This window comes from Neomonachus schauinslandi, chromosome 9 (assembly GCF_002201575.2).
Source record: "Neomonachus schauinslandi chromosome 9, ASM220157v2, whole genome shotgun sequence".
NCBI lineage: Eukaryota > Metazoa > Chordata > Mammalia > Carnivora > Phocidae > Neomonachus > Neomonachus schauinslandi.
The window spans coordinates 9,812,424-9,831,356 of NC_058411.1; the positions used below are offsets into that span (position 1 = coordinate 9,812,424).

The 18,933-nt window shown below is 43.3% G+C and overlaps 1 protein-coding gene across 1 annotated transcript in view; it reads left to right on the plus strand.

Moving 5' to 3' along the window:
- The first annotated feature begins 5,840 nt into the window (after positions 1 to 5,840).
- Positions 5,841 to 18,933, plus strand: part of LOC110571755 (corticosteroid-binding globulin-like) — a 28,768-nt gene continuing 15,675 nt past the window's right edge. The window contains 3 exon segments of the mRNA XM_044918045.1: positions 5,841 to 5,954; positions 11,486 to 12,117; positions 17,774 to 18,044. Of these exon segments, the coding sequence (XP_044773980.1) occupies positions 11,505 to 12,117; positions 17,774 to 18,044 (884 nt within the window). The 5' untranslated portion in view covers positions 5,841 to 5,954; positions 11,486 to 11,504.

Consider the following 18,933-nt stretch of genomic DNA (forward strand, 5'->3'; position numbering starts at 1 on the left):
TCCTGCTTTGCCAACACAGCTCATGATTCCTTGGGTAAACAACCAGTCAGGGCTCAGCAAAGGCCAGCCAAGACTCCTGCCTAGTGAATCTGATCACCATAGGTCCCTGGCTTGATATGACCTGTCCCACACCAGAGCGAGGTCCTGTTTACCTGGAGATGAGATTCCAGGCAACATTGTTTTATCCACAAAGCTACAGAAGTTAGAAGGCCCTGATCAACACTGCCGGTCCCAGCTTCTGCCGGTCCCAGCTTCTGCCGGTCCCAGCTTCTGCTGGTTGGCAATGTTGGACAAGAGGAACCCAAGCTACACATCCGTGATGGGGTGATTTCATTAGGAGAAGATGGTCATTCTTAGAGGACTCCAGCCAGAAGCTCCTCCTAGGGTTTGGGGTGAACCCTGGAAGACCAGCAGATCTTTCCCGAATGAGACCCAGATGCATCAATGCTGAACCAGGCCTCCTGAACCAGGTAGTCTCATTGACCCGAAGGCCACGAGCCAGGGTCTGGTGCACACAGACCAGCGGTTCAGGGAACACGTGACTAACAAATGGACATCTGACTCAAAAGTGCCTAAGAGAAATGTTCGTTTAGAAAACTAGTTTTTTTCCATTAAGGGGCTCAGGTTTATGGTTAAAGACAAAGTCTTCATGTCAGTTACTAATAGTAGCCAGTATTTTGTAGGCGCCAGTCACTAAGGAGATAAAATAACAACAATTTCAGCTCTGGCTCTCCTGATCGAGGCCTGACCACGTGCTCGCTGCTGTGCTAGGCTCACGGACGCATCCAGCCTTCGCCGTGTATGATATATATGTATATGTATTTTCAGAATTCTTTCTCAGTCCATTTTATACACCATGACCCTTTACTCTTAAATACTTCCATGTATATTTTCTAAGAATTGGGGGCACTCTTTTTCAGTAAACCTCTCAACTTCAGGAAAGTCACCACTGGTACAACACTTTTCCTCTAACGTCCCGTTCATATTCCAGTCTTGTAGATTGTCTCAGTAATGTGCTTCGTAGCACACATTCCCACAGTTAAGGAGGATGCACTGAGGAAGCCATCAGGGATGACTTGCTGGTCTTTCCGGGATCACCCCAACCCCGGGAAGAAGCTTCTTGCTGAAGCCCTCCCAGAATCACTGTCTCCTCCTCTGGAATCACACGGTTATAGATGCCATGCCTCTTCGATCTCCTCCAAGAGGTAACACATTTCGTCTTTTATGAGACTGACACTTTTAAAGAACACAGTCCCTGTTGTCATAAATGGCCCAGACATATGGGAAAAGATGAATTTGATCCCCACCTCACACGATACACATAAATCAGATCTAGATGGATTGCAGATCTAAATGTGAAAAATAAAGCAACCAAAGCACCTAAAAAGAAAATATGAGAAAATGGGTTTCACAACATCAGGGGAGGCAAAGGTCTCTGAAACAGGACAGAAGCAGCATTGACTGCAGAATAAATAGAAGGATTGGGCTCCACTGGAACTCTGCACTATGTTCACCAAAAGATTCCATACAGACAGCAAAAAGTCAGGCCACAAATTTAGAGAAGGTTTTTCGCAATATATTTATCTCTCTTTCCGGCACTCCTACCAATCAATAAGAAAAAGATAATCTGACAGGAAGTCACTTCTCTTCAATCTTACTTAAACAAGGTACTTCTCAAAAGACAATATCCTTGGCTAAGAGGGAGAAACTATATTACCTTTTTAACTCAGAAAGTTCTAGCTCTTGTATATTTAACAAAAATGTTTAAGCTTATCTGGGACCTCCCACATTTTACTCTAAGCAGTAAGAATAAACCAGACCATACCTTCCACACCTGGAAATCTCATCAGCTACCAGCTCATTTGTAACATTTTCCACACTCACGTTACCGCAGGTAACAGCATTGCTAAACTTTCTCCCTCTGCATAGTTAAGAGTCCTCTTCTTCCTTCCTATAGCCTGGTCCCCGCTTTCCATTAAGATCCTAACAACAACCGCCTCAGGGTCATAGGTGTCCACTAACTGTCATTATAAAACGTTTCCAACTCCCATTTGTCAGCTGACCCCAGAACTGCGGCTTCATTCCCTCCTTGTTATTCAGCACCCCACCCACTCCCAGGTATCTAAATCTATTCTAGGTACTATGGCTTAATAATAAATTATCTAAAATTTTAATAGCTGGAAACAATCATTTATTATGCTCTTGTATTCTGAGGACAGGAATTCAGACAAGGCATGGCGGGAGTGGCTTGTCTCTCCCCATGACGGCTAGGACCTCGGCTGAATGTTTTTTAGTAAAGGGCAACCACCATAATACCAAAACTAGAATAAACATCTTTTGAACCCATAGGAGAAAATTCAATCTTTTCAATGCAAATAAATAAAAGACACAAAAAGGAAAAAACAGATAGTAAATGGAATATATGAAATAAAATGGTATGTCAGTCCTAATACAACAATAATTAAAGATAAATGTAAATAGGTTAATTTTGCCAATTAAAAGACAGAATGTCATTTTTGGATAATAAAAATAAATTCAACCAAATGTATATGTTAGACACTTTTAAAACAAGAAAACATAGTTTGGAAATGAGAGGATGGACTACATCAGGCAAGTGTGAACCAAAACAAAGTTAGGAAAGCAATCTTCTTAGATAAAGTAGAATTTAAGGCAAAATGTGTCATATGAAACAGAGATAAAAGAAAAATTAGCAATAGAGCAAGAGGATATAATTATCAAAAGTACATCTGCTTTAACAGCCTCAAAGTACATCAACCAACAACTGATAGAGATAAATGGATGAACAATCGCGATTGGAGATTTTAACATTCTCTGAGAGACAGAAAGGTCAAGCAAATAGAGAATCAGCATAGATGTTGAATAAAAAAATAAGTTCGAGCAATTGTACATATACACATATGTATACACATTTATGCATATTGAACAGACACTACCCATTATTTTTAAGAAAACATGGAACATTTATAAAAATAAAGCATATATGATTGTAAAAAATCCTCAATAAGCTCCACACATTCAATATCATATACAGGCATACCTTGTTTTATTGTGCTTCACTCTATCCTGCTTCACAAATATTGTATTTTTTCAAATTAAAGGTTTCTGGCAATCCTGCATTAAGCAAGTCTGTCGGCACCATTTTTCTAACGACATTCGCTCATTTCATATTTCAATGGCACATTTTGGTAATTCTTACTATATTTCAAACTTTTTCATTATTATTATATTTGTTATGGTCATCTCTGATCAGCGATTATGACCTGCAGAAAGCTCAGATGATGTTTAGCATTTTTTAGCAATAAAGTATTTTTTAATTAAGGTATATACATTTTTTTAGACATAATGCTATTGGACACTTAATAGACTACAGTGTAGTGTAAACATAACTTTTATATACACCAGGAAGCCACAAACTTCATTTGACTCACCTTATTGTGAAATTCACTTTATTGTGGTGGTCTGGAACCAAACCAACAACATGTATTAGGTATGCCTTGTAGATAGTATTTGTTGACCAAAGTGAAGTAAAAGTAAATAACACAAGGGGCGCCTGGGTGGCTCAGTTGGTTAAGCGTCTGCCTTTGGCTCAGGTCATGATCATGAGGTCCGGGGATTGAGCCTCGTGTTGGGCTTCCTGCTCAGTGGGAGTCTGCTTCTCCTTCTCCCTCTGCCTCTCCCCTGCTCGTGCTCTCTCTCTCTGTCTCTCTCTCTCAAATAAATAAATAATCTTAAAAAAAAAAAAGTAAATAACAAAAGAGTAGCCTAAGGTTCTAAATACACTAAATGATATATTACTAACTTACCCTGGGGTTAAAAATAAAAGGGAATTAGGGGCGCCTGGGTGGCTCAGATGGTTAAGCATCTGCCTTCAGCTCAGGTCATGATCCCAGGGTCCTGGGATCGAGTCCCGCATCAGGCTCCCTGCTCAGCGGGAAGCCTGCTTCTCCCTCTCCCACTCTCCCTGCTTGTGTTCCCTCTCTCGCTGTGTCTCTCTCTGTCAAATAAATAAATAAAATCTTAAAAAAATAAATAAATAAAGGGGAATTAGAAACACATCAAAACATGACAATGATAATAGTCAATATCAAAAATTTATGGGGCATCACTCAGTCAGAAGTTAGATGAAGACTTTTAACTTTAAATACATTTATATGGAGACTGGAAATGTTAAAAAGTAGGAAAGCTAGCTAAGCATTTAACCCAAGAAAATATAAAAAGAACAACAGATTTAAAAAAACAAGGAGTTTGAAAGGATGGTAAAAAGTAAAAATAAAGGAAGAAATCAATAAAAAAATTGATTTTAAAAAACCAGTAAGGATTAAGAAAACTAAACACTAAAAGCTGATCCTTTGAAAAGATTAAATAACTAGACGGATTTCCCTAACAAGACTCATCAAGGGGGGTGGGGAAGAGAGGAAATATGTAAATAAAATATAGAAACAAAAAAATTACTGATATGACTTAGATTTAAAAATAATAATTTAATAATAATTCAGGGGCGCCTGGGTGGCTCAGATGGTTGGGCATCTGCCTTCAGCTCAGGTCGTGATCCCGGGGTCCTGGGATCGAGCCCCACGTCGGGCTCTTGGCTCGGCGAGGAGCCTGCTTCTCCTTCTGCCTCTGCCTCTCTCCCTGCTCATGCTTTCTCTCTCTCTCTCTGTATCTCTGTGTCTCAAATGAATAAATAAAAAAAATTAAAAAAAATAATAAATTCCTAGATATAAATATCAAAATTGACTTAAAAAAAAAACTTTTAAAAAAAGACCCATAAGTATTAATAAAACTGAAGTGCCCCCAAAATCTCTAGAACTGGTGCAACTTCTCCTCTTTACTCCTGGAAAGAGCTTCCCTGGAATTAATAATGTTACCAACCAGCAGAGGGCACAGGACCCTGGCTAGCATTTGCAAGGCCAAATATTCTGCACGCTGTGATCAGGCCAATGATAAGCAATCATGCCCAGAGTCCTTTGGGGGACTGACATGAACAGGGAGAAAAAATGAGTCTCTCAAATAACCAGTTAGAACCAAATAACTTGGAGCTGCAGTGGCCACCTTTGTCCTCAACATACAGGCTAAGGCAGGAAAGCTGAATAAAGAAGAGCTAAGAAAGAATTTTTTTTAAAAAGAGACAGAGGGATATGATACCCAACTTGGAACCCCTGGATCCAGCCAAGCCTGAAGCCCTGCCCCCCTTCAGAACTCTCATTCATGAGACCCAATATATATTCTTTTTTTTTTTTTGCTTTAAAAAAGTTTGTTGCCTGTCACTTTCAACCAAAAGAGAACTAATAAATAAAAATGTAGAAAAGACAGAAGGTACTAGACTTTCGAGTAGAACGGTCTTGGATTTGAATCTCAAGGGAAGCTCACCTAAGCTCCATGTGACTCAGTTTCCTTATCTAAACAAAAGTGATAAGCACAGCATCTAATTCGTAATGTCTTTGGAAGATTACATGAGATAATCCGTGGGAAGCACTTGGCTGCTTTTCTTCCACGTTCTTTCCTACCAGACATTAGACTCATCCCCAGCCCGAGCTTAGCACCTGGTTCTTCACAGGTGCCATGCCACTGGGCCAACTAAGGGCACCTGTGGCTTCCGTGACAGGGGCCTCCTGGCAACCACAAGCACTGATGCAACTCCAGCCTCATTTTGGTATTAAAAAGAAAACTTCAGGGAACTGAAAGCAGAAGAATGCTAACTTGCCACACTGCTGTGTTTGTTCAAATATCCTGGAAAAGAAGCCCATTGGTTAATGTCCGGGGGGGGGGGACAACCGAATGGTGAAGCCCACTGGCCCCCCTCTAACCATTAACCAGCAGGGAAGCTGGCCAACAAGATTTAGTGGTGGTGCCCCGTGGGCTTACTGTACACATACCAGGACCCGGGACAGCCAGGCCGAGCCGGTGGTGGCAGTATGAGCCCTCTGCAGACCGTGAGTAGCAACTGATTGCTGTCCATCCCTCCTGCTCCTACCCAGCCACTGAAATGAAGCCATGCGCATCTTGCTTATTGAATTTGTTAAAGGGCATTGAGCATTACAGTAGCCAGCAGTGATCTGGAGCTGGGTAGATGAGCAGTGATATGGGGAGGGTTTTGCAGTCTGTGGGTCACCCATGTGGGTTTGATCTGCCCCGGCCTCCAGCCTTGCAGGGGTTGACACTGAGCCAAGAGCCATTCCCATCCGTCACTGCACCAAGGCTCCTAAGCCCAGCCGAGTAACACAAGAGAGTCTGACAGCAGGGCTGAATGGGTACAAGGCAAGGCCCCTGCTGGGGGATGCAGGCAGGGACAGCTGTGCCCCTTGGCACAGTGGACTGTGCATGCCCTAGGTTCGCACACACCTACCTCCTTGCTCACCCACCTGGGGCGAGGATACTGCAGATGCAACAGGACTCCCTGCATGACACCATGTGTTCTAAGGCTTAAATGCAGAGGGCCCGAGACACTACCTGGCCCATGGGGGCATTCGTGAAAATAATGAATGCGGTGGGTGTTTACTTTGAGCCTCACTTCAAAAATGAGAGACAAGGAGGGCATACATGAAATGAAATTCATGAAGAATATCGACATTGCATTGTAGCATTGCTGGGTACTTTTTGGAGACCTATTTTCCTCCTATCGCTCTGCTTTCTATAGAGAAAGGCAGAACGGCATGGCACCAGCTCTGAGGCCAGGCTGCAGGGCTTAGAATCTCAGCTCTGAACAGGTTACTCTGCCTCCCTGGGCCTCAATTTTCTCATCTATAAAGTGGGCCCAGGATGACCCGCTGCGCGAGGCCACATGGGAAAGCACTCATAACTGCTGTGACTGATGTTCGCGACAATCTCGGGAGGTGGATAGAGTTTTCATCCCTATCTTGGGGGCTTAACACAGAAGGGGATGAGGTGTGAAATCCCAGAGACAACAGGAAGAGGAGGAGAGACCAGAAGAAGTCGTAAGTGGACAAGCCCACCCCGCTCTGGGCTGCACACGGCACCAGGTCCTTTCCCGAGAGGGCTCCCGACAGGTGTGGAGGGGACAGGGCTAGCCGGGATTTCACTGCAGTGTGACGGGGCCGTGACGGGGAAGCACAGACTAGCGATTGGCATCTGAAGTCGGGGGTGGGCAATCTTGTGGGAACTGAGCCTTTCACCGGGGGTGGGGGGTTGACACTTCCTCCAGGTGGACAGTGTCAGAACTGAGTTACGTTGTAGGATTGTAGTTCATTGCAGAATTGAGTTACATTCTCCACCAGCTGGTGTTGGAGAATTGCTTGGTGTGTGGGAAACCCACATCTCTGGCGTCAGAGTGAAGCGTGGCAATCGTGTGTGAGGAAAGGAGAAACACAGGAGTGTTTTCCGTATTTATACAACCACCTTTTATTTATCCATCCATCCACTGATGGACATTTGGGTTGTTTCCGGTTTTTTTGGCTATTGTGAACAATGTGGTCATGAACATTGGAATGTACAAATAACTGCTTGAGTCCCTGTTTCCAATTCTTCTGTGTATTTACTCAGAAGAAGAATCGCTGGATCATATGGTAATTCTATATTTAATTTTTTGAGGAGCTGCCATTCCCTTTTTTTCCACATAGCTGCACCGTTCCCACCAGCAAGGTAGTTTCCAGCCCTTCCACATCTGTGCCAACACCTGTTTTCTGTTTTGCTGTTTGTAGTTTGGTTTGGTTTGGTTTTTGAGACAGCTACGCAAATGGGTATGAATTGTATCTCATTGCGGTTTTTTTTTTTTAACATATATTGTATTATTTGTTTCAGAGGTACAGATCTGTGATTCAACAGTCTTGCACAATTCACAGCGCTCACCATAGCACATACCCTCCCCAATGTCCATCACCCAGCCACCCCAACCCTCCGACCCCCCACCACTCCAGCAACCCTCAGTTTGTTTCCTGAGATTAAGAATTCCTCATATCAGTGAGGTCATATGATACATGTCTTTCTCTAATTGACTTATTTCGCTCAGCATAACACCCTCCAGTTCCATCCACGTCGGTGCAAATGGCTAAAATTAACAAGTCAGGAAACGACAGATGTTGGCGGGGATGCAGAGAAAGGGGAACTCTCCTACACTGTTGGTGGGAATGCAAGCTGGTGCAGCCACTCTGGAAAACAGTATGGAGGTTCCTCAAAAAGTTGAAAATAGAGCTACCATACGATCCAGCAATTGCACTACTGGGTATTTACCCCAAAGATACAAATGTAGGGATCCGAAGGGGTACATGCACCCCGATGTTTATAGCAACAATGTTCACGATAGCCAAACTGTGGAAAGAGCCAAGATGTCCATTGACAGATGAATGGATAAAGAAGATGTGGTATATATATACAATAGAACATTATGCAGCCATCAAAAGGAATGAGATCTTTTGATTTGAGTTTCCCTGATGACTCTAATGTGAGCATCTTCTCATGTGCCTGTTGGCTATCTGTGTATCTTCTTTTGAAGAAATGTCTACTCAACATCTTTGCCCATTCTTTGAGTTGGATTTTTTTTTATTTTTTTATACTTGAGTTTTATGTAATCTGGATATTAATCCTTTATCAGATATGGGATTTGCAAATATTATCTCCCATCTTGTGGGTTACCTCTATTCTATTGACAGTGTCCTTTAGTGATCAAGAGTTCTTAATTTTAAAGAATCCAATGTGTCTAATTTTCTTTTGTTGTTTGTACCTTTAATGTCGTGTCCAAGAAATCATTCTTTTTGATGCTATTACAAATAGCATAACTGTTAATTTACTTTTCAGTTTGTTCATTGTTAGTATAGGGAAACAGAACTGATGTGTGTGTGTGTGTGCTGGTTTTGTAGCCTGCTACTTTGCTTAATTCATTTCTTAGTTCCAGCAGGGTTTTTATGGAATCTTTAGGGTTTTCTACATGTGGCTGTGATGTTGATCAGGTTGCCTATGGACAGAGGTAATTTTACTCCTTCCTTTCGAATTTAGATGCCTTTTATTTCTTTTTCTTGCCTAATTTCTCTAGCTAGGACGGCCAGTGCTGTGTTAAATAGAAGAGGCAAGAGTAAGCATCCTGCCTTGTTCTGAATCTTAGATGAAAAGCTTTCCATTTTTCACCATTACATCAGCTGTGGGCTTTTCACATATTTTTTTTATATTGAAGTAGTTTCCTTTTAGTCTTAGTTTGTTGAGTGTTTTTATCTTGAAAAGGTGTGTTGAATTATGCCAAATGCCTTTTCTGCATCAAGTGAGATGATCATGGTCTTTTTTTCCTTCATCCTGTTAATGTAGTATAGCACGTTGCTTGAGTTTTTTATGTACAACCATCCTTGCATTCCAGAAATAAACCCCACTTGGTCATGCTGTATAATCATGCTTTTAATATGCTGATGAATTCTATTTGCTAGTATTTTGTTGAGGATTTTTGCATCAATGTTCATAAGCAATATTCATCTGTACGTTTCTGTCCTTATAATATCTTTGTCTGGCTTTGGTGTCAGGGCAATGAATGAGTTAGGAAGTGTTCCCTCCACTTTGGTTTTTTTGGAAGGAAGATTCATGTGAATTCTTTAATGTTTGGTAGAGTTCAACAGTAAAGCCATTTGGTCCAGGCCTTTCTTTGTTGGGTTTTCAATTACTGATTCAATTTTCTTACTACATACAGGTCTATTCAGATTTTCCATTTCTTGTGATTCAGTCTTGGTATGTTTTGCATTTCCAGAATTTTTTTTTCATTTTATCTAGGCTATCCAGTTTGTTGGTGTGTAATTTTTTTCATAATATTTTCTTATAATTATTTTTTTAATTAATTTATTTTTATTTTAGAGAGGGGGGAGGGGGAGACAGAGAGATAGAATCTCAAGCAGACTCCCCACTGAGCACAGAGCCTAATGTGGGGCTCAGTCCCAGGACCCTGAGATCAAAACCTGAACCAAACTCAAGAGTCAGACATTTAACTGACTGAGCCACCCAAGCGCCTCTCTTATAATTCTTTTTATTTCTGTAGAATTGGCAGTAAAGTCCCCATTTTCATTTCTGATTTTAGTAATTTGAGACTTCTCTTTTTTCTTACTCAGTTTAGCTAAAGGTTTGTCAATTTTGTTCATCTTTTTGAAGACCATATTATATTAATTATATATCATTATACTATATTATACTATATCAATTAGATATATTATATTTTGGTTTCATTGATTTTCTCTGTTTTTCTATTCTCTATTTTATATATCTGTGCTCTAATCTTTATTGTTTCCTTCCTTCTGCTACCCCACTCTCTTTTGATGACTATTTATATGGAATATCTTTTCCCATCCTTCCACTTTCATATTGATGTCTTTGGATCTAAAATGTGTCACTTGTAGTCAGTGTATAGTTGGATCATTTTTTAAATCCATTCTGCCAATCTCTGTCTTTTGATTGGGGAATTTTATCCATTTACATTTAAAGTAATTGCTAATAAAGAAGGACTTCTGCCATTTCCTATTTGTTTTCTATATGCCTTATAGGTTTTTTTCGTCCCTCATTTCCTGCATTACTATCTTCTTTTATGTTCAGTGGATTTTTTTTTGTAGTGAAACATTTTAATTCCCTTCTTGCTTCCTTTTGCACATACTCTATAACTATTTTCTTTCTGGTTACCATGGAAATTACATTTAACATCCTAAAGTTATAACACTCTCATTCAAATTTATGCCAGCTTAAGTTCAATAGCATACAAAAGCCCTGCACCTATGTAGCTCTGTCCCCACATTCTTTCAGTTATTTAAGTCACAAATTCATTGTGTATCCAAAAACAGAGACTAATAATTGCTTTTCATGGATTAGTCTTTCAAATCATATCAGAAATAGAAAGTGGGGTTACCAAGCAAGATTACAATAATACGAGTTTTTCTAATGGCTCATATATTTACCTTTACCGGAGATTTTTATTTCTTCATATAGATTGTATTTACTCTCTAGTGTCCTTTCATTTCAGCCAGAAGGACTCCCTTTAGCATCTCTTGCAGGGGAGGCCTAGTGGTAATAAACTCCCTCTGCTTTTGCTTATCTGGGAATGTCTAGGATTTCTCCCTCATTTTTCAAGGATGGTTTTGCCAGATCCAGGATTCCTGGTTGACAGTTTTTTTCTTTCAGTTCTTTGAGTGTATCAGCTGGTTGGATATTTAACCTTTCTGGGCCCCCATTTCTGCCTACCTCAAATCATAATAATAATACCTACTTTATTAGTTTGTTGGTGAGGATTAGATGAGAAAATATAGGCAAAACACATAGGTCAGTATTGGGCATCTGTTAGGTACTTGATAAATCATAGCAGGGATAATCATACTTTCAGATGAGGAATTTGAGGCCCAGAGTCCTGACTTGTCCCAGGTCACAGAGCCAATGTGGAGGAAGGAACTGAGGCTTGAATGGGGTCCTCCATGGGGTCTTCTGCCTACCATTTCACCATGCCCCACTGCCTTGGAGGCCCTACATTATCTAATGAGAATTCCTGATTTTGCAGGTCCTGACCATCCTGGACAATGCTGCTTGCCCTAGGCACCTATTTCCTCTGGCTTTTCACCAGTGACCTCTGGGCCGTTCAGGCTAAGGACCCAGATACTGACGTGAGCACAAGGAGCCTTCACCGGGACTTGGCTCCAAAGAACATTGACTTTGCCTTTACCCTGTATAGGCATCTAGTGGCTTCAGCTCCTGGCAAGGATGTCTTCATCTCCCCTGTGAGCATCTCCATGGCCTTAGCTATATTGTTTCTGGGTGCCTGTGGCCACACACGGGTCCAGCTTCTCCAAGGCCTGAGCTTCAACCTCACCAAGATGCCTGAAGCTGAGATTCACCAGGGCTTTCGGCACCTCCGCCACCTCTTCAAGAAGGAGTCAGAAACCATGTTGGAAATGGCTATGGGTAATGCCTTGTTCCTTGACCACAGCCTGGAGCTTCTGGAGTCATTCTCAGCAGACACCAAGCACTATTATGAGTTGGAGGCCTTGGCTACAGATTTCAAGGATGGGGCTGGAGCCAGCAGACAAATCAATGAGTATATCAAAAATAAGACACAAGGGAAAATTGTGGACTTTCTATCAAAGCTGGATAGTTCAGCCATGCTCATCCTGGTCAACTACATCTTCTTCAAAGGTACCCCCCTACACCCCATTACCAAGGAATAGCAAGAGCCATCAAAATCCAGGGTGCATTCTTGGGCAAAGCCTTTGATGTTACAAAGCACATTTTCATCTGTGAATCTCCATCTTCACCATAATCCTACTAGGAAGGTAGACTACATCATCTTACAAGTGATCAAAATGATACCCCAAAGAATTGAGCAACTTGCCCAGGCTCTTGTAGGTTCTTTTGAGGCTCAAACATGTAATCATGAACAGACTGGCTGCCTCATGGTCTACAAATATTGGCCAAGTGCTGGCTGTGAGTCAGGCACTGGGCCAGGGGCTGGAAGCACAGCCTAGAACCAGATAGACACAGCCCTGCCCCCCAGGAACTCCCCCCAGATGGCCCCTATGCCACACACTTCCCCAGCACTCACAGCCAGCTCTGGCCAAGTCCCATCTTAGTCAAACTTCGGCCTGTCCTCACCAATTCAGAGCAGGGTCTTCCAAAGATCTTTTTCATAAAAATCACCATGGCAACTTGTTAAAATTATAGATTCCAGAGCCCATGCCAGACCTACTGAAGCAAAGCTTCTGCAAGAAAGTCCTAGAATTTGTATTTTTAACAAGCACTCCCCCATCATTGTTATGAACAGACAATTTGGAGATACATTGTCCTTGAGAAGAAATCTACACTCCTTAGTTTATAGCACTGGTTCTGTACCCAGGGTTATCTTCACCCCCTTCTACTCTCTGGGACACTTGGCAATGTCTAGAGATATTTTGGGTTGTCACAATTGAGGGTGGGGTGGGGTGTGTTCCTGGCATCTAGTAAGTAGAGGCTAAGGAGGCTGCCAAACAGGACAGCCCCCACAATGATATCGGCTCCAAAATGGCTATCATCCAAGGCTGAGATACCCTGGCCTAGAGTCATCTGCTTCTCTGTCCTTTCCAGCCTCATGTCTCAACATTTTCCCTCCTCCAAGTTCCCAACACACAGCACACTCACACACACACACACACACACACACACACACACACACACACTCACAATGTCCAACTACACTGAATTCCTTCTAGGTCCTTGAGCATGACTATCCTCAGGGAAGCCTGAATTAGTTCCCCATGGCTGCTATAACAAATTCACACAAACACGGTGGCTTAAAACAATTCAGATTTATTATCTTACAATTCTGGAGGTTAGAAGTCCAAAATGGGTCACGCTGGGTTAAAGTCAAAGTGTTGGCAGGGTGTATTCCTTCCAGAGGCTCTAAGGGAGAACCCGTTCCTTGACTTTCCCAGCTTCTGGAAGCCACTTGTGTTCCTTGGCTTGTGGCCCTTTCCTTCTTAAAGCCAGTGATCACATCCCCATGACCTCTCTTCTGACTGCCCCTCCTGTTTTCCTCTTCCACTTTTAAGGAAACTCTTGTGATGACACGGGAACCCACCTGGATAATCCGGAATAATCTCATCTCCAGGTCACTTGTTTAGCAACCTTAATGTCCTCTTGCCATGTAACATAACATATTCACAGGTTCTGTGAATTGGGAAATGGACATATTTAGGGAGCCATTCTGCCTGCCGCAAAACCCGTACTCTTTCTGTCCCCTGAGCCCTCCCTCAACTAGTCTGTGTCTAAAACTTCTTCCCACTCTTCAAATCTTGGCTTTAAAGTTACGTCCTCCATGAAGCCTCCCCTGATTGTCTCAGGGAAATCCTTGCTTCTCATATGTACCTGCTACAGTCTTCCCACACCTCATTTTAACAACCTTGTAACCCTAGACCAAAGTGGTTCGGTTTCAGTTAAACAGTCATAGTCAAAGAAGTGCAAGTGAAAGAGAAAAAAAAAAAAAGTCATGACATTTAACATGTATCTCTCAGCAACATTAAAGCTCATCCAGATCATAATCTCCAGAAAGAATCCCCACACACCCTTTTTCTTCTCCCCAGCTTCTACTCAGGGCCTCCCATTAGCCAACTGCGCCCCCGCCCCCAGCTCTTTGTTACCTGGACAGACTTACCATCTTGGTGAGCCCCCCTCCTGCCATCATCCTCTTCACAAGTCTGGGAATCCACCTGGCAGTGGCCTCCCTCCTTGGAGGGTGTGAGGCTGACCAGGCAAAAACAGCATGTTTTCCCTCCACCTTCACTGAGACATAATTGACTTATAACATTGCATGAGTTTAAGATGTACAGGGTGATGATTTGATATATATGTATATTGCAAAATGATTACCAAAATAAGGTGAGTTAACACATAGTTACCTTTGTGTGTGTGTGGTGAGAATTCATTAGCTGTGCTCTCTTAGCGACTTTCAGGGATAGAACACAGTGTTGCTAACTGAAGTTACCATGCTGTACATTAGATTCCCACAACTAATTCATCTTATAACTGAAGTTTGTAACTTTTGACCACTTCACCCATTTCTCCCAACCTCCTGCTCCTGACAAACCATCATTCTATTCTCTGTTTTTATGAGTTCTAGATTTTAGATTCTACATGTAAGTGAGATTGTACAGTATCTGTCTTTCTCTGTCTGACTCATTGCCCTTAGGATAATGCCTTCAAGGTTCATCCATATTGTCCAAATCGCAGGTTTTCCTTCTTGTTTATGGTTGAATAATATTCCATCGTGCTTGCACATGCACACACCACATTTTCTTTATCCATCCATCCATAATTGGACACTCAAGTTCCTTCCACATCTTGGTTATTGTTAATAATGGACATAGGAGTACAGTTACCTCTTTGAGACCGTGAGTGCATTTCCTTCTGATATATTGCCAAGAGTGGGATTGTTGGATCATATGGAATTTCTATTTTTAATTTTTTGAGGAACTGCACACATTAAGTTGCCTGCACTAATTTACATTCCCACCAACAGTGCAGGAGGGTCCCTTCTCTCCACATCCTTGCCAACACTTACTACCTCTTATCTTTTTGATACTAGCCATCACATAGGTGTGAGGTGATAAATTACTGTGGTTTTGATTTCCCTGATGACTAATGATGTTGAGCACCTTTTCATGCACCTGTTGGCCATTTGTATGTCTTCTTTGAAAAGAAAAAAAAAGTCTGTTCAAGTTCTCAGCCCATTTTTTAATTGAATTACTTGGGGTTTTTTTGCTATTGAGTTATATGAGCTCCTCATGTATTTTGGATATTAACCCAACATACAGTCTGCAAATATCTTCTCCCATTCTATAGGTTGCCTTTCATTTTGTTGATTGTGTCTTTTGCTGTGTAGAAGCTTTTGAGTTTGATGTGTCCCTCTTGTTTATTTCTCTTTTTGTTGCTTATGCTTCTGGAGTCACATCCAAAAAATCATCACCAAAGCCAATGTCAAAGAGCTTCTTTTTCCCTATGCTTTCTTCTAGGAGCTTTATGGTTTCAGATCTTACATTTAAGTCTTTAATCCACTTTGAGTTGACTTTTGCAAGTGGTGTAAGGTAAGGGTCCAGTTTCATTCTTTTGTATAAAAATCCAGTTTTCTTAACACCATTTATTAAAGAGACTTCTTCCCATTGAGTAGTTTTGGCTCCCTTGTCAAATATTAGTTGACCATATGTGCAAGGTTTATTTCTCAACTTTCAATGCTGCTCCATTGGTCTCTGTGTCTGTTTTTATGCCATACTCTTTTGATTACTATAGCTTTATAATATAGTTTGAAATCGGGAAGCATGATGCCTCTAGCTTTGTTCTTTCTCAAGATTGCTTTGGCTACATTTTTTTTCCATACAAAAGGCAGCATTCTTTACACTTACGTGAGAGGGTCAAGGAGTCTGAGAATGTTTGCCCAGAAACATTTCTGGGTGACAGGGCTGTGTGCTGCCTTATACACAGATTTTCTGGGACACAGAAAATTAAATTGGCAAGCCCCTCTTTAAGCTGGGGATACCCTGTCATATTTCCAGCAGGCCAGCATAATAAATAGCAATGAATGGTGACATAGCTAACATCACTAAGCTTCGGACATGTAAAGTGTCCCTGGCATGTTCCTTCCTTACTTAGTGAACTATCTTAACAGTCTTTCTATTTTTTGGGGGGGGGGGGTGGTTTTCTACAGGACTCATCCTTGCTCTCTCCAATTTGCCCCCATAAATTCTTAAGTTTCCCTACCACGAGTTCTCCTGGCCTGAGAATTTTCAAGAAGAAATCCCTTAAAGTAGAGGTTAGATCCCATTCTGTATTTTGTTTTGTGCAAACTGGATACGTTATGTTTGCTTCTAGAAAAGAAATACTCAGGAGAAAGCAAACAGCAAACTTTTAAGGATGAAAAACCTAACACTGAAAAATGGTCACTTTTTTTTTTTTTTTTTTTTTGCTGTGAATTGGACAAGTTAGCCACAAAACACCGCTGCCTTCAGTCCAGGGGAACCCAGGCCTCCTCTGGAGGATGGTTTGAGAACCTTCCAATGATCTCACCTGCTGTGAGACAGCCAGACTGTGACATCACAGTCATCTGGGATGCAGCAGGCACGGCTTCGGTGTCTCCAGGCTCCGCATCCGCAGCCCTTTCCCTCCATCCTCCTGACTCTTCCTACTGCCTCCCTTAGGAGCCCTTACGGGAGGTGGGGGAGTTGAGGCTGGCTCAGAACAAGAGTTCTGGCCTCGGGGTCCATAGATCCTGCAGGCAGTGGGGATGGAGAAGGGTCTGCCTGGAGCTCTGTGCCAACCACCCTCAGGCAGCCTCAGTTGGGAAACAGAGACTTCACAAGGGATCCCAGGCTTAAGGTCAAAACAGCCAAGACACCCGGGGACCCCTGGACGCAAGGTCCTCAGTCACCTTGTGACCTGAAGAGTTAACCTAGAGAATCGGAGGCCCTGGTGAGATCAACCCATGTCTTCAAACATCCAAAATTCTGTCATCTGTGAGAGGACTCGCAGTTGCTTGGAATAAGCCCAGAGGAGCCGAAGAGGCTCAGCAGATGGGCCTCATGATCAGTTAGGCTTTGGCTCTAAGGAACAATATTCTTCCCATTAGAGCTGACCAGTGGTGAAAGCCTGGTCTGTGAAGGTAGTGAGCTCCCTATCACCAGGCAGGCAAAGAGGCTGTGTGATGTCATCGTGGAGCATGGGGGAAAGATTCAAGTCCAGTTGTGGGTGGGACCATGTGACCTTGAAGGCATCTTCTCATCCTGACTTTGCCTCCAGGAAATGTGGTGTGGCCCTCGGGGCCACACAGGAGGTCAGGAGCCTCCCTCGGGGGAGTGAACACAATCCACTGGGCAGCCATGCCGCCTGCTAGACTTCTGTGGCCAGAAGTCAAGACGTGGGCATGGAATGGGTTGTCCATTTCTCCAAACCTCCCCCACCCTGATTTTGAATTTGCAGCCCAAGTTCCATTCAGCACCATTTCCAGAGCCCTCCTGTCCAGGGGGTAAGGCAAAGTCTGGTTCACTGAATTCTACCCCCAAATCCAAGGGCATTCTCCTTTGTCTCCCTCCTTCTGTTTTAGAGGCTCAGAAACTGAGTTAATCCTCAATCTAGTTCAAGAAGTGGAAGACAGAACAGGCTTTAAACTGCTGGGCATTTCACAACTTCCCAGAGAATTCTAGCCACTCTGCGGGGACCTTCCAGGGAGCGGCCACCATGACACCTGCTTAGCGCTCTGCTGCCCCCAAACTGTGTTTTCCTCCGGCTCTCACAGGCCTGTCTCCCGCCTCCCCCTTCCCTCCCTTCCCAGGCACATGGGAACACCCCTTCAACCCCGAGAGCACCAGGGAGGAGAACTTCTACGTGAACAAGACCACCGTGGCAAGAGTGCCCATGATGTTCCAGTCGAGCACTATCAAGTACCTTCACGACCGGGTGCTCCCCTGCCAGGTGGTCCAGCTGGAGTACATAGGCAACGGGACCGTCTTCTTCGTCCTCCCAGATGAGGGGAAGATGGACATGGTCATCGCCGCGCTGAGCCGGGACACCATTCAGAGGTGGTCTGAGTCCATGATCACGGGGTAAGTCCTTGTCCTTCTTCCCCTACACTCACGCTGCAGGGCTCATTGTTTTCTTCTGCTGGGTCCCCAAAGGCCTGAGGCTCTCTGACCAAGAAGTCAGCCCTGTTTATCTCTGTCCACTGACACTGAGATACTTTAGGGCATTCCACAAAACGAGGTCCGTTTGTGCCTCGGAAACAGCACAAAACCTATGAATGGTTCTTAAGTCACTCAGGGATGTAGCTCTTCTTCAAGCAATCAGTCCATCAGTAAATAAGTAAGAAAGGAAAAACATAAGTAGGTAATAAGTGAGTAAGGGAAAGAGAGTGAGCGGTGTATATGCAGATGACCTGGAGGTCGGGAGGAGAACCAGCCCATGAATGCCTGACCTCAGGCCCACGCCGGGGGCGGGCTCCAAGAGCACACGCAGGGAGGACGGGCTGAGCATGTGAGCTAGGCATGAATGATGAATGAATGAATGATGGAACTCATTGCTCCCAGGCACCTCTGAGCTAGACAGCAATCAAAATTATGGTCAAGCACGTGCGCAGCCCCAGCCTGCACCGTGGGGGGAGGGGGGGAGATGTTCATGAACGTGATCCTCACTCTTGTGAGATTGAAGTGCTGTCTGTGCCCAAGCAATCAGAGCAGTGCCATCAGGGTGGGGCCTGGTGGTGGGTGGGGTGGTGCAGACCCAAAGGGCAGAGAGGATGCAGGAGGGGACGCAGGAGGGGAAGTGGGCGCTTGGATCTGGAGTGGCTCAAGAAGGTTTCCGGAGCAGGTGCCATTTCTTTCCTCCCTCTTTCCTTCCCTCCTTCCTTACCTCCCTCCTTCCTTCCTTCCTTCCCTCCTTCCTTCGTTCCTTCCTTCGTTCCTTCCTTCTTCCCTCCTTCCTTCTTTCCCTCCTTCC